At 38.8% G+C, this 16,076-nt stretch overlaps 1 protein-coding gene across 6 annotated transcripts in view; it reads left to right on the top strand.

Moving 5' to 3' along the window:
- Positions 1-16,076, top strand: part of MLLT10 (MLLT10 histone lysine methyltransferase DOT1L cofactor) — a 121,181-nt gene that overhangs the window by 14,170 nt on the left and 90,935 nt on the right. For 5 of the 6 annotated variants that reach the window (XM_041486669.1, XM_041486697.1, XM_041486688.1 and 2 more), the window contains one exon: positions 6,797-6,851. The exons of the other annotated variant lie outside the window; for it this stretch is intronic. In XM_041486669.1, coding sequence (XP_041342603.1) covers positions 6,797-6,851 — 55 coding nt within the window. The remainder of the gene's footprint in view (positions 1-6,796; positions 6,852-16,076) is intronic. 6 annotated transcript variants of the gene reach the window in all.

The following is a 16,076-nucleotide window of genomic DNA, read 5'->3' as shown; positions in this document are numbered from 1 at the left end:
CTGATCAGCTGCTTTGCTTACCTTTGTAAATCTGGCCATGTGCTTTGGGAAAATGTGTTGAGTTAGTGCATTTTGTTATGCCCAGAAATACCTAGTAGCATGGCATGCTGTGAAATAGATGTAATTGAAAGCAAATTCAGAAGTGAAGCAATAAAAGGCTTGGCAATTGACTCTTTCCTCCTAGGTTAATTTAAAAAAGTCATAAGAATTTGAAGGATTCCTAGAATCAGCTAATGGTTAAGATTGGAAAAAATTCCTGTGATCATTGAATCCAGCTGTTAACTCAGCACCACTGTATTCACCAATAAACTGTGTCTTTAAGTGCCACATCCACATGCCTTTTGAACACTTCAGGGATGGTGATTTTGCCACTTCCCTGGGCAGCCTGTTCTGATCAGCCTGATCACCCTTTCAGGGAAGAAATTTTTCCTAATTTCCAATCTAAACCTCCTCTGGTGCAACTTGAGGTCATTTCCTCCTGTCCTGTCATTTGTTAGCTGGGAGAAGAGACTGACACTCGTCCTGCTACACCCTTTTTCAGAGAGCACAGAGATATGGAGATGTAGATAAGCTATTCCCTGAGCCTCCTCCAGGCTGAACAACCCCATCTTATTCAGCTGCTCCTCATCAGACTTGTGCTCCAGACCCTTCCCCAGCTCCACTGCCCTTCTCTGGACTCTCTCCAGCACCTCTATGTCCTTCTTGTAGTGAGAGGCACAGAACTGAACCCAGAATTCAAGGTGTGGCCTCACCAGTGCTGAGTGAGGATGATCAGGGGGATGATCTCTGCCCTGGTCCTGCTGGCCACTGCATTGCTGCTCCAGGCCAGGATGCCATTGGCCTCTTGGCCACCTGGCTTTGTCACAAAAGGAGATCAGGTTCGTTAATCAGGACCTGCCCATGCTGGCTGGGCCTGATTTCCCTGGTTGTTCAACCTATGCCCTGAGATGGTACTCAGGGTGATCTGCTTCATGATCTCCCCAGCAGTGAGGTCAGGATGACAGTCCTGCAATTCCCTGGATCTTCCTTTCAGCCTTTCTTGTACATAGGTGTCTCAGTTGCTAATCTTCAGTCAACTGAGACCTCCCTGGTTAGCCAGGGCTGCTGGTAAATGTTTGAAAATTAGTTAGAAAGCTCTTCTACCAGCTCCCTCAGTACCGTTGGGTGGATCCCTTCCAGCCCCATAGACTTGTGGCTGTCTCAATGGCATGGCAGGCAGGTCACTGACACTTTTCCTCCTGGATCGTGGGGACTCCATTCTGTTCTCTGCTTCTGTCTTCCAGCTCATGTTTTCACTAAAATATGAACTAAAATTGCAACAACAAGTGGATTTAACCATTCTTCTGTTTATTTAATGATTAACAGGAGCAGCAGAATAAAGTGTTTTGTCTGATAACTTTTAACTCCTGTTGATGAAAAAAATTGAAAGAGGTTGAGTGTTGGGTTTCAAGAACTGTTATGCTGATTGTAGTAACTTGCTATTTTTGTAATTTGTAACTTCATGGATCATGCATTGCAATCTCACGGAGTTGTTTCTTTCAGTTAAATACTGTTGGGGTTTGGGGCTTTGGTTTTTTTTCTCCTGTTGTCAAGCAGTGTGAAACAGTAATTCTGTGATCAAAATGTACTTTGGAGAATAAAAATGGTTCTGGAAGTGTGTCGTGCTGGGTATATGCACCTTGACAGGGAATTTAAGCTTCCACATGCAACATTTTGCATATATGCTGATGCCTGTTGAAAATCTTGAAACACATGAATGTCAGAAAAATATCAAAACAAAATTGGGCAGAAAATCTGCCTGTATTACTACCAACATAAAATTAGTCTGTTTCAAGTGTATGCCTTCCTTCCTTCCTTCCTTCCTTCCTTCCTTCCTTCCTTCCTTCCTGCCTTCCTGCCTTCCTGCCTTCCTTCCTGCCTTCCTTCCTTCCTTCCTGCCTTCCTTCCTTCCTGCCTGCCTGCCTGCCTGTCTTTTTAAAGTAAGGCCTTCGGTTGGACTTCCACTCTGATTTGTAGCCAGTGTAGCTAATGCCACCTCCCAGATAAGGTAGTTATATCCTTTCCTGGCCACCTGTCTGTGTTCCTGTTACATTTGTTATCTGACATTGTTATTTCTTCTTGGTTATATTTCTCTTTTAAGTAATGTTGAGGGGATAAAAAGTTTTTTTTTTCTTTTTCTGCATGGATCTTGCATGCTTCTGATTTTACTTCTCTGCTGGGTGATGTTTTAAAGACTGGACTCCTCAGGAGGCAGTGGGTTTTTCATCCGACCCAGGCAATCTCAGTTTGCCTGAATGATAAAGGTGTAGGATCAGTCTTTGTTTACTTAATTAAGTTGCTGTTTATGTAGCTCAGAAGTGAGTTGTGACAGTCACGCTGTCAGACTCTTCCAGCTTCACAGCTCTGAGATTGGTTTCACTTTAGTCCTCTACAGGAGACCTCAAAGTCTAAAGCCATTCCTGCTGAGAGTTCACCCCAATTCTGCATGGACAGAAGCTAGATCCATGAACTTAGTCTCTTGAAGAGCTGCAAAAATAAGATGTCTTTACACTCTCTAAGGACAGGAAGGAAAAGGATGATGTCATTTTCTACAACTTCATTGTGTTCCTTCAGCTGGTATTTGTCTCTTCACTCTCTTCAGATCAAATTCAGCTGCCTGTACCTACAGCACCACATGTGCTGCTGCACCTCCCTGTGTTGGACTAGTGCCTTTTAGCACACCAAAGGACGTGGTTATTCTCTAGGGTCACAGTCGGCCTCTGTAGTGTTCACATTTGTGCTGCTTAACCTGATGATGTTTATCTGAATTGTTGATCAGTCACAGCAGCTTCCCCTATTTGTGCTATCGTGTGGTTTCTTGTAGGTGTTGTATCTGCCCCTGCTACCTACTCCCTCTGCCCTGCACAGCTGGTTTAGAAGTTCCCCTCAGTGTTTCTGAATTCTCAGCAATAAATCTATGTCAGAAATTTTTGCCAGAGATAAGACTGATAACACACAAGTGGAGAAAAGAGCCATCTCATGGTCCGTGTGCTCAAATATTAGAGACCATCTGTATGGATCATCAGATTATTCCATATACTGTGTTGCATCATCAACATGCATGATAAAAGGATCAAAATATTATTTCATCCATTTTAGAACTAGTAATAAAGTGTTAGTTTAAAGAAAAAAAAATCTCTGCTAGATACTTGTCTCAAGGCATGAGATTCACTGTTCCCACCTGGCAAAGCTCCTGGTTTTACTACATGGTGTGTACCGAAACTTGGCAGAGCAGAAATGGGCGACAGAAGCTGGGAGTGTGGAGGCTGGGAAGGAGTTAGGTTCCTAATGCAAGGAAAGGGAGTAGAAGGGCTCAGGGTAGCTATCTGCTCTGTTAGCTTACTATGGTGCTACTTTATTGCAGATTGTAGCCATATTTTGTGGCATCAGAAGGGCTCTGTGTCATCAAAGTGCAAATATCCCTGCCGTTACCAGTTCTCAGCACTATGAGAGATGAGTGCAATTCTCCACTCAAGTTTTTTTCCACTGTCAAAACTTCCACCTCCACTTCAGTTTTCTGTCTTGCATTTTCTCTGACTGGTTGCAGCCAGGACTGCAGAGGATTAAGGAGGACCTGAGTCCTTGTAGACAAGGACAAATAAATCAGGTGAAGCTGATGAGACTGAATGGAGCACGCTTAACTCTTCTGCATAAAGGACTGGCTCAAGTCATTGCATCTTAGTGTCCTGTAATAATTTTCATTTATTTTGTGGTAAAGTTTGCACAAGAAGCCTGCTAATTCTTTAATGACTGGTGCTGCAGTGCTGTGGCTCCTACTATCAGTTTTGCTGATGCAGCTGTTTGTGGAATTGTACTTAAATTGCATCTCTGTTGTGACCTGAATTAAAAATGTTAAAAAGTTTATTTCATTCTATTTCACTGATCTGTTCTAAGGGGCAGCCCAACAGATAGTTGTGTCAGTAGCTGAGGGAGTGGTGGAGGGAGAAATTAATGAGGGAGAGGTGAAAGGAGGAAGAGAACCTCCTAAACTGGTTTTGCCACTAGTGAAAATGTATGTCAGACTTCCATAGGCTTGCAGAGGTGGGGGAAGGTGGAAGCTGTTAGCAGCTTCTCTTCTCTCAGTTACATCATCTCATCTCATTGGCTTTAAGCTGCCAGCTTGCAGCTTTAGGGTGGGAGCCAACTTTACTGCACTGTGACCATCAATACATACCAGACTTCTTTCTTTAGGAATCTGGTTCAGTATATGAGAAATTCTCTGAAATGAAACCGTTGCTACTGTGTGTCTCTCAACACTTTAGTATTTAATTTTTGGAGAGCTGAAGTGTTAAGATACAGCTCACAAATATACTGAATATGTAGGATTTTGTTTAAAATGAACTGATTTCATTTTAGTGTCTTGACTAAAAAAAAAAAAAAAAGTAATGATCCAAGTCTGCAGGGAACTTGCAGAATGATTAAGATGTTTTCAGCCACTTTTGTATCTAAATTTCTTCATAGACTTAATGCGGACTTTCAGTAAATTGCCAATAATTTTTGTGAGTGTGTGAGAGAGATGAGTGAAGCAAAAGTCAAAAGGCTACAATCATAAAGATTCTTCTTTCTGTGTGCAGCTCTTTGTACCAAGGCACTGAGAAAAACGTGTTTTTTCTGTTTTACCCTCCATGAAAGCCTCTTTGCTGCTAATATAAATTTTTTTACAGGTCAAGAAAGATAGTATTACAAATTTCTTACAGGTTAAGATAGTCCTCGAGATGTACTTTAGCCATATGAATTTCAGGAATGGAATTTCTAGTTCCTCAAATAAGTTTGCACAATCTGTTTCTGAGGTAGTTCTAGCATCATAGGCTCCTTTATCTGCTGTCTTGTCAGGTATTGGTAATGGCGAATAGCTCTGTTCAGGGAACAGCAAGAACAGCTGTCCCACTCTGTTTGAGGGATATGGTGTTCAGTTTGCATCTGATGATCTTGATTTGCTTAAGAAGATTATTAGGTTTCTATGCTTTGAGTTGTCCCTAATCTGGAAATATATAAAGGTTGTAATATGGTGATTCCTAGGTATAGGATCCCCTATAGTGGTGTTCCTGTGCTTGTAATGTGGAGCACTTGAAGTGGAATGTGTGTCAAATCTAGTAATTTCTGTCATCTCTGGTTTGGAATTGGTTTGCATGCTCTAGGACACTTAGAGGTAAATATGATATTAGGAAATTGATAGGAGGCAGTGATAGCAGAAAAACTGTTCTGTTGTGATCCTGGTGTATGTTGGAAGAGCATTACATCGTAGATGACTTTGACCCAGGACTGGAAGGGACACTAACCAAGTTTACAGATGATACAAAACTGGCAGGAGCTGTTGAATCCCTTGAAGGCAAGGAGGCCCTGCAGAGAGAACATAATAAATTAGAGGACTGGGCAATCACCAACAGTATGAAGTTTAAGAAAGGCAAATGCCAGACTCTGCACCTGGGACGGGGCAACCCTGGATGTACAGACAGACTGGGGAATGAGAGGCTTCAGAGTCAGCCCTGTGGAAAGGGACGTGGGGGTCCTGGTCAATGACAAGCTGAACCTGAGCCAGCAGTGCCCTGGCAGCCAGGAGGGCCAACCCTGTCCTGGGGGACATCAGGCACATCATGGCCAGCAGGGCAAGGGAGGGGATTGTCCTGCTCTGCTCTGCCCTGGGGCTGCCTCACCCTGAGTGCTGGGGGCAGTTCTGGGTGCCACAATATAAAAAAGACATTAAACTGTTAGAGTGCCCAAAGGAGGGCCGTGAGGATGGTGAAGGGGATTGAGGGGAAGCTGTGTGAGAAGCAGCTGAGGTCTCTTGAGTTGTTCATCTTGGAGGAGACTAAGGGAAAACATCACTGGAGTCTACAACTTCCTCATGAGGGAAGAGGAGGTTCAGGCACTGATCTCTTCTCTGTGGTGACCAGTGACAGGACCTGAGGGAATGGCCTGAGGTTGTGTCAGGGGAGGTTTAGGTTGAATATTAGATAAATGTTCTTCACCCTGAGTGTGGTTGCACACTTAGTAGGCTCCCCAGGGAAGTGGTCACAGCTCCAAGAGTGCTGACAGAGTTCCAGAAGCATTAGGACAATACTCTTGGGCACCTTGGGATGATTCTTTGGGTGGTGATGTGCAGGGTTAAGAGCTGGGCCTTGGTGAACCTTGTGGGTCCCTTGCAACTCAGCTTCTTCTGTCATTTTGTGATCAAACTGCTTATTTCCAGACATGTGGTTTTGCTACAGTTGTCAACTTCTGACCTCCTTTTTCTGAGACAGAAAGTGAGGTTGGTTTTTCTCTCTCAGGATAAGTGGGAGTCAGCAGAGACTTTGTAGCCAGCCATAGTTATGTGCACCTGTGCTGATCATATCCACAGCACTTCTTTGTGATTGACTGTCTTGGTCGATACAGAGAGGCTAGAACAAGGAAATACAGTAGGGAATTTTGGACTATGTCCAAGCTTCTTGGCATTTAGGTCCACCCCGTGCTGTAGTTTTTGGAGGCTTGTCTCCAGAATTCCAGGGTGTGAAACCCAGGAAGAAAATCTTGGAGGTAGAACTGCAAGTAGCTTTAATGTGTGTCATAGTTTGAGGATCTGGAGGAGAAAGCTTTATTTTTCACAAAATAATTAATAATTAATATTCAAGTAAAGGTTAAGGGAAAACACACCCATTCACTTTTAAAGAATGGTTGCTTCCTTAATATCAGATAAAAGTTTTAATGTGTGTGGTTTCTTTTTCAATGCTTCTATGATCATTCCATTTTTTTATTTTACTTTTGCTTTTTTTCCTAGAGATGTGAATTATGCCCTCATAAGGATGGTGCTTTAAAGAGAACAGATAATGGGGGTAAGTTTTATTCTTGCTTTTTGTGAACTCTCTTATTTTGTATGAGGGAAATAAATCTGTGGAAAAAAATTATAGGAATCCTAAACATAAAAGAAAACACTGACTGCTTTGGAAAGAGATAACTATTTTAGAGTAACCCTTATTTGTCCACTTCAGGTTCAATTTACTTTGAGGACATCTATCATTATTCTTGGTTTAATTTTTAGGAGAAAAGTTACAATAGAAAACCTGCATTTTAACATAAGATGGAATGGGTAAAATGGATGAATTTTATGTGTATTTAGTTGGAACCTGAGCATTTATAGAAAGCTGTTGAAAGTGCACCATTCATGGAGGAAAGTGGGATTTTTATGTCTATAGACCAGACTGAATGCACCAGTGCATTTTCAAAGGTTGACTCTTTCATGCCTGATTTACTAATAGGTTCTATTACAAAGAAGTTAGAGCTGAAAAGTTGCAGTAGTGATTACCTCTCCTTTGCATCTTTCTAATTTCACTGTTCAGGTTATCATCAGTTCTGCTCCTGCTGAGTAGAACTGCTAGAGAAAGTCTCCACTGAATATCCTGGCTTGATTATGTTTATACTAATAGCTGGGTGATATGAGTGTAAAATTTCAATTAACTTTTGAATCACTTTTGGAATGCTGCCTTCTCTCTCTAGTAGATACTTCTAAATTCCCATCCATCATCTATCTGTAAATAGCCTGGTCATTTTGATACGGAGCACTTTCTCTTGTGAGAGGAGAAAGTATGATCTGTATTCTGGAATTCACTGGGACAGTCTATGTAAATTGTAATCTGCAGATTCTATGCTGTGTACATGATATTCTAGATAATTTATATCTTAGCTTAGTGTTGATGCAGCTTTGCTATTTCTGTTGCAGTTGAGTTGCAGGAACACAGGGCCTGCTCGTGTTTGTGCTGATCTGTCCTTTCCCTTGTGTACCTTTGACTGCTGTGTTCATATATATGTATCTATGCTCTAGGTTTACTATTTTAGTGTCAACTGACTCAAACACATCATTGAACTTAATACCCAGTACTTAAGTCTTGTTCCTCTTCTTTATTATTCCTCTCATGTTGATACATGCAATGTTGAATTAATTTCTTTAGAAATGGCAGCTGGACACTTTATTTTTAGGAAATAGTAATAAGAAAGCCTCAAACGTCTTGAAATATGCAGGAAAATTTGTGAAGTATGAAGTAGCTGAAGTGTGTTCTGGTTTTATACTTATAGTAGTATTTGGGAATGCTTTGCTATTTTGCTGTGCTGGTCTTGAAACTTTTTCTTAGCATGAAGTCTTGAGAACTTACTTTGATAGTGTGCATCAAAGATATGAACATCCTATTAGTTATCTCTCTTATGGCTCTATTAATTGTAATTACAAGTTCTTGTCTGAAAGTGAATTACTCTGTAAGATTGAAATGCTTTAAGTTTCAATAGCAAAGTAATAACACTACTATAATTTTAATACCCAAGCGTTTTCATCGGTGAAAACTTCATACTGAATATTTCATAGCTGAGAGGCATAGGAATTTATATTTTCTTCTGAAAACACCCAGCCTCTGTAACAGATCTTGTCCATGGGGTTGAAAACAGCAAATTCTACTTTGTGGACCAAATGTTCTTTAAAAAAATAGCTTTACAGAAGGATGTGCACCTTGGAAAATACTTTGATTGGTGCTGCATTTCAGAAATCTGCATTCTTACCTGAAGCTTTTCACAGAGTTGCCTAACAAGAGATTGTACCAGAAGATTTTTAGACTTAAAGAAATACTGCTGAAGATCAGATAATGGGCTTGCCAGTTGAAGTGGCATTTTCAGTAGGTTAATACTTAATTTTTTTTAATGCTGTTACACTTTTTGTTGCCAAGCGAATCATAAAAAGATGCAAGCATTTGAGAAGAAACTTGGAAACAAACATTTCTGGTAAAACCTTGTAAGGATCTAGCTTTATAAACTTGTAATTATGCAGTCCTTCTCGAAGTATAGAAATAATTAAATGGTCTTAACTTTTCAGAACAAGAGAAGAAATTGCTGATTTTAAGTCAGTGGTAGAAGGTTTTTCTTCTTTTTGCCTTCTGGCAACAAATAACTTCATTTCGTAGCCAGAAAAAAGCAGTGTACTTTTTGTTTTGAATATGCAGATAGCTTAGCCCATACATAGCCTGCTGCTCCTGTAGTTTTTTTTTTTTAACAGTCTTCTGGATATTTTCTTTATAATAAGGTGAAGGACTGTGTTTTGGGCATTGAAGGAACCGTATTTTCTTTTATGTTCGGAAGATTAATGTGTTACTGAGCTTTTACTATAGTGTTCTGTGATTTTCTTAACCTGCAGTAAGATACTGTTAGTGCAGTAAAGGTGCTTGCTATACATTGTTTCCTCCTTTGTGATGGTACTTGCTTTTAGAACTTCCTTTTTTTCTGCCCTACATTCCTTTTCAGCTGCATGAAAACTTCCCTGACCATTAGCTGCCCATGCTAATGCTGATAGAAGGAATGGCCAGGAGTGTTCTTTTAGCCACAACCTGTACATGATCTGTCTTAAGTCAGTTGCACAACTGTAACTGAAGGCAGCCTAATCTTAGGGCTCTTCTGTAACAGTGCTGTCTTGCCTTTAAGAACTCTAGGGCACTACATGTGTGGCAGTAGTCTGGGAATCAAACTTGTGTTGTTTATAAATATTATTAATTGACTGTAAGTATAATTAGTTGACTGTATATTATGGTAGCATATGGTGTGGTTGTGTTGGTATTTTGTGTGTTTTTTGTCCCTCCCTCCCACCTTCCCACATAGTGCAAGGTTCCTTTGCATGCATTCTTCCTCCTGCTCCCCCTCCTTTTACTGGCCTGTTGCTGCTTATCTGACCTTTTAGAGATCACCATTTTTTTAGATTCACTTTTTAGGTTTTATATTTCTGTTTGGAGTTTGACTCTGCCTTAGTTGTGCTTATCAGGTTAATGTGGATCTTCTGGTGTAATCTATGGCAAATACAGAATTACAATTTTCAGTGATTTCTGAAATACAGCATTAGTGGAGCAGTACTATTGTGGATTTTACGGAGAACTTGAAAGTGACAGCTTGAGATAGTAATAGGAAAGGAACATATCATGGAGGCCAAACAACATTTGTCCTTCTTTCTTTGACATTATGAACTAGATTCTCGAGAAGGGTCTTCTGTGCCTTCTCAGAATAGTTACCCAGCCCACAAACATTTATGCTTTGGGACTTCTTGCTCCAGACATGGTATTTTTGTGTTTAATGTAAGACAAGTCCATCACACTACTGAAGTGTTCTCTCTGTATAAAATTCAGTGTCCACTCATTGCAAGGCATTTTGCAGTTGATCAGTACAATGTGTCCATGACTTTCTTTTGGATCTCTTACCTCATGGTTTTATTTGATGCAAATTTGATACTTGGTGTTTGCAAACTGGGGTGGCAAGGGTCAGTTATTCTGTGCTCATCTTTCTAATACCTCTTCCCATAACCTTTTTGGGTATGCTGGAGAGTACACAGATTACTGCCTGTTCTTAGCTTGGTGATTGGTGGCTGCTGGTGCTGTAATGAGAACCTGAAGTGACCCCAAAGAGATAATTGAGTCTGGATTTGTGTGGAATATGTCCTAGTCTGCTTCAGTGACCCTCGGGTGCTTTCCATTGTCAGAGACTTAACTGACCTTGAGCAGGAGCAGCTAAGGTCCATTTGCATGTACTTGTTCAGTCTCTGCACTGTGTGAAAATGGCCGTTCTGCTCCTGCACTTGCACAGATCCTGGAAACAATACTCTTAGATTTAGCTGAGTGGAGTCTGGACTACTGTCTGTGGTGTGGCTTGTCTGTCAATGGGTTTATCTGTCCTAAGGATTATTAAGAGTTGGCTGTATTTAGCTACATATTTGATTTAATTAATTTTTAAGAGTAATAGAACATTGCACAGTTATGAGCAGCCTATTTGTAAGAAATTTTAGGAATTAGCTTTGAATAAGTTTTAATACTTTGTTTGCCTAATACCTATGACTGTCTTAGGGCTATGGTTAAGTTTTGTGAACAAAAAAGAATCCTTCCTGCATATGGACTTTGTTTTTACATAAACATGAGGACTTTTCCTGTGTTCGGAGACTGGAATTGTATAAACTCCATTAGGCTATTACCTGTTTTTAAAAAAAAAAAAAATTTTTTCTTATTGGTACTAAAAGTAGAAAAGGAAGATTGAATTGAAAAATAAACGTTTCTTTCTGAATATATTTGTTGACAGAATTCCTTGATAAATTTGGTATTCATGTTCATGTTGTGGTTTTAAACATGACTGAATATAAAAGTTTTTTAAAATGAGAAAACCTGATATGTATATGAGTTGCTTATTGATTTGCTGTCTTATGTGTAAGAAGGCTATTGAAAGATTAATTTTCCTTTAGCTTGGTAGATTGGTAAGTGGTAAGGAGTTGGATAAAATATAAACACATTTTTTGAAAAACAGAGAAGTAACAAGTGAGCATTTGTTTAAAGATATTTGAGAAGTGTTGGCATTTGACAGTTTTGGGCCTTTCAGTTTAGTAATATTTCCTAAACTGTTGCAGTAATTTCCTTTGGATTTTTGACACTCAGCGAGGAGGAAATAAAATCATGACCGTTTGGACTGATTATAGCTTTTTGAATCCCAGTTCTTTTATCTTCTCATAGTACTGAGCATGAATTCTGTTTTTTAAGCAAATTGTTCAATTGTATCTAATATAGTGCATCTTGCATTTAAATGGTTTTCTTGCAGTAATCTTTTTCCACAATTTTCTGTGAGCTGAAAAGGTTTGATTTTGCTATACAAGTTGTTACTTTGAAATCTGATTCCAGTGGATGATGATCAGGAATGCTGTGTAACAGCATTCTTTGTATGACTTTTCACCAAGACTTCTTTCATGCAGCTGCTTGGGGAAAGGCCAGCTAACAATGCGGTGGTTTTATGTCATGGTCCGGACCCTCTTCCCACCCCCTGGGTTAGCGGCAGGATCTCCCAAGTCTATAAAAACATTATATGCTAGGCTTTCCCGTTGCTGTTGTTATTATTAGAATCTCACTGTCTGGTTTACTGTTCTGATGAGTTTTCTTGGTGTTAATGTCTAAGAATGTGGATGGTGTAATGTTATATATACACCCTGAGATGTATGCATTTTGCAAGTGCTTACCTACAAATGTACTGGCCTTTTGGAGCAGATTTACAGCAACGTGTATTTTTTTTTACTGGGAAAGAGAAAAAAAGATAATAAATTAAAAATACTGCAGTAATATAAATTCATGTATTACCATATAAAGTATTGTGTATTTATGATTTATATTACTGGCAATCACAGTGTATATGTAGAATTTTTTTTTTTTGTAGTTTTAGGTCCTTATTTACACATTTCTTCCTTTTGTTGTATGAAAGGATTTCTTGTGAGAGGTGGAAGAACTCAGTAATTCCATAGTATGCCAGATAAAATCATTAAAGCTATTGGCTTCCTCAGTGGACCAATAGAATTTCATGTGTAGCTGTTTTGCAAACAAACTATTTGTTGTGCTGCAGAGTGATGTTTCAAAAAGAATCAGTTCTTTACTTGAGGTCCAGGTTTCTCTAAATGGAGTATTTTGTGAAATTCAGTAGTATGACTTTGTAGGATGAAGCCTTTTTCTTCAAAGACAAATAGTATTTATTTTACCTTTTTAATAAATTGTCCATTCTATACCAATGGTGAGGTTGGCTACCAACCACAGCAGTGAGAGCTGTAGTGGGTTAGTGTGGCACCTTCTTTTTCCCCTCTTCAAAAAGTGGATCAACCAATATAACATGAATAATGCTGTATTAACTATAACTATAGCAAACTCTAAATCTTTATTTAATAGAGTAAGGAAAAGACAGTAATGTCAGCTGACAGATATCTTATGTGCAAGTTTTCTTGTTTTTAGAGGAAAGGAAGATCAGGGTTAAAAGTATATGGAATGTCTGAATGAGGAGACGCTTAACTAAAGGTTTAAAATAGTGCTTAATCTTTCCCTTTGGCAAAGCGTAACAATAATGGTCTTAAGTACATGTTTGAAAGGTGAATCCAGCAGAGTCGGATGGAGCTCAGCCTTTGGGTCAGTCAGCAGATCTGATAGTTGTGAAATGGAGGGTGCAATTTCATGTAATCTAGGACAGCTGTTGACCTCTGCTGAAAGGAGGGGACTGTGGTGTTCCCCTGACTGGGTGTTTCTGCATTGATGGTTTTATACATGGTAATCATGTGACCTCAGTGTGGATTGCTTCAAACCATTGATTGATCTTGCTCAAAGGTAAACTACTAAGTTTCCCACAAATTTAGTAATGAGATGAAAGAAAACAATTATTTGCCCTTCTACACAGCAAACTCATACTGCAAGGAGAGGGCAAGGATGTGCAGCTGTAAGCAAACAGTAAGGTGAGATCCTGCTTTTCAATGACAGTCTACATCTGAAATGGATTGAGGTGTATCCTAATTGACAACTTGAAGCAACCCTCATAAGAAACTAACATTTCAATAAAGATTTTTTCCATGCTAGAATAATAAATATATTCTCTTGGTTTGGGAGTGAACTGTAGCTAGAAACAAAGTAAGGCTTCTTTAATGAAATATAATGGGCTCTTTAGGAACTTAGAATGCATAAACAAACTTTGCTCTGAGATTGCTGCATGGTTAGGGGACCGTGATAATGTCCCAGAACTCTTGTGCTGCCAGGCTGGTCCTGTGGCTGGAGTTCAGTGTGGCTTCACAATTCTGGTCTCTACAGTGCGTTACTGCTCTGCTGCACAGCTTCAGCACTGACTGTGGGTCGGAGTGGAGTCCCTACTCTGTGCCTCTTAGTTCATAAGCAAGACATGGGCTTCCCTTGTGGATGGTAGGATGGATTATATGTTTGTTGCTGTTGTTTTATCATCAAGTAAAAGATGATGAAAACAAGGCTTGAAAATTTGCACTGGAATGCAGTTTAGAAGTACTATGAGTTTATTTATGGGGGAGGTGTTTGTGAATCAAATTTTGGGCAATTAAGCAGTAGTTGTAAAGGCAAAAATTTAGTTAGATGGGTAACATACTGTGTATTATTTATCTTCCTGGGTTTTCTTTGTTAATTTACGTTGGTAGAGTTTACTTCTAATTATAGAGCTCTTTGTTGGCAACAGTCTTGTGTTTGCTGATGGTGGAATTGCTAGGAATTGCTTTTCTCTGTCACGTTGGGATAACAGATCAACTATTTATTTTCAGCTAGGAGTCTGAAGTCTGAGCTTTGTTACTCTGAGTGTTAGTGAACAATGTACATTAAAATTCTGCCTGCTCAGTATGTACTGCTAGGTTTGCACTGAGTTAAAAATCAGTAAGGCACCAGAAATAAAAATCTCAGTGAAGATTGGTAAAATTTGGATAGATTCTATGGTGGTAATTAAACATTTTGTGAACTAGAATGAAATGTAAAAAGTGGCAAAATGCAATAGTGTGTCTTTCTAAGAGAAATCAAAGTAAAAATGCATTTAAGTGAAATACTGCAAGGCTCATATCGTGTATTTAAACTTCAAAGACTTTGCAGCATGAATTTCCAGTTTTTGACATTGGAAAAATTTGGTTTCATTATTGTTATCAAATCAGATTTCCGAGTTGCTTTGTATGTGGTTTTCCCAGTTGTTAGAAAGTTGGTAGACTTTGTTTTCTAAGATCTTTCCAAAGGAAAACGTCTTAGTTATATTTGTGTGATGTTTTCTTAGAAAGCACACTGGTTTTTTTTGTAAAAGGTAAGCAGCATTTCCCAAAGTTACTGATCTTGAAAGTGCAGTTGAAGTAAGTATTTTTAACTTTGTCTATCACCAATAAGTAAAAATTAAAAACGATGTTTTACAGTTTCTGGACGGAGACACTGATTGTTGTAGAATATTGGTTTTTTTGGAAGCAAAAGAGGCAGTGAATCTATCAGCCCATCGTAGCCTGGGGGGTTTTCTTCAGCAGTTTCAGAGAAAACAATTCTAGTAAGAGTGCACAGAAATAGGCAAACTGGATGGCTAATTTGAATCCTTATGATATGTTCCTTAGGCTTTCCGGTTTAAAAACAAGAAATGAAGTTCATTTTAAAGTAAGCAAGGCAAACAATATCATCTGGTAAAAATACTGTTATTGAGAAGGCACATATGTCAAAAGGCCACCGTCTCAAAGATTGAAAAATAAATAAAATTAAAAAAAAAAACGAGTATAAGGGAAAATTTTAACAACATTTTGCAAACTGCCAGTATCTCTATTTGCAATAACATGTGTCCTGCCCTCTCTTCCAGTTAAAGTTGTCTTGAAAGTGAGAGGAAACCAAAAATAAATTGGATATAAGGAGTTCAGGAGGGATGGTAAGAGTTTGTTAGCAATTACTGCATGTTTCATAAGTAAAATCTAAAAAGCAAGTAATATGTCTGTGCCCATTTGTCTGGAGTCAAACCATACACAACTAAAGTGAATGGAAACTTATAATTTATTTAAAGAGTAAATTATATGGTTTATAGAGATGGGTTTAATGATCACATTTGGAACAAAAGTGATCTCAAAAATCTTATGGGTTCCTGGCTAAATTTGGAAAACAGTTAAGAAAAAATAGGAATATCTTGCTGTTATTCCTGTGCAATGTTTGGGTGAAGAAGAGAGCTTATAAAATACTTTCAGTTACAACAGAAACTAGGGAGAATATTTTGAATGTTTTTGAATGTGTAGAACAGTGCTGTTGGAGTTTTTATTTTATAATCTAAAACATGGGTGTACAGTGGTATTTTTCCCACTTAAACACTGGTAAAGCTTAAAAGGACTGGATTTAGTGATATTTTTTTTTTTATTCCTGGATGAGAAGTAGGGAAAAGGTACATAGTTGCTGATGAAATTTTAATTGCCCTAGAATAATTAGTAAGTGATTTGAATAGGAAGTTTATAGTGCAAACTTTATGGCTTAGATGGAGTAAATGGAAAAATATGTATTTTAAGGTAGTCTTAAATACCACACATCCTTTTAAATGCTTACTTCTCATAAGGCTTCTATGTACAGTTTGGATGGGTGTCTTTAGAATGTTTCTTTGTCCCTGCAGACAAAGAAAGCAGTTATCATCCAGTAGGAAACAGTAGACAAAAGCATTCAACTTCGAACGTGGCAATAGGTCCTTTATTCTGCTGGAACTCTGAGCCCTGTGCTCAGCCTGAGTAGTTGTCTAAAAGAGAAGGAAAT

The sequence above is a fragment of the Pyrgilauda ruficollis genome, unplaced genomic scaffold (genome assembly GCF_017590135.1).
Source record: "Pyrgilauda ruficollis isolate IOZ18807 unplaced genomic scaffold, ASM1759013v1 scaffold12, whole genome shotgun sequence".
NCBI lineage: Eukaryota > Metazoa > Chordata > Aves > Passeriformes > Passeridae > Pyrgilauda > Pyrgilauda ruficollis.
This window is presented reverse-complemented; position numbering and strand designations above follow the sequence as displayed.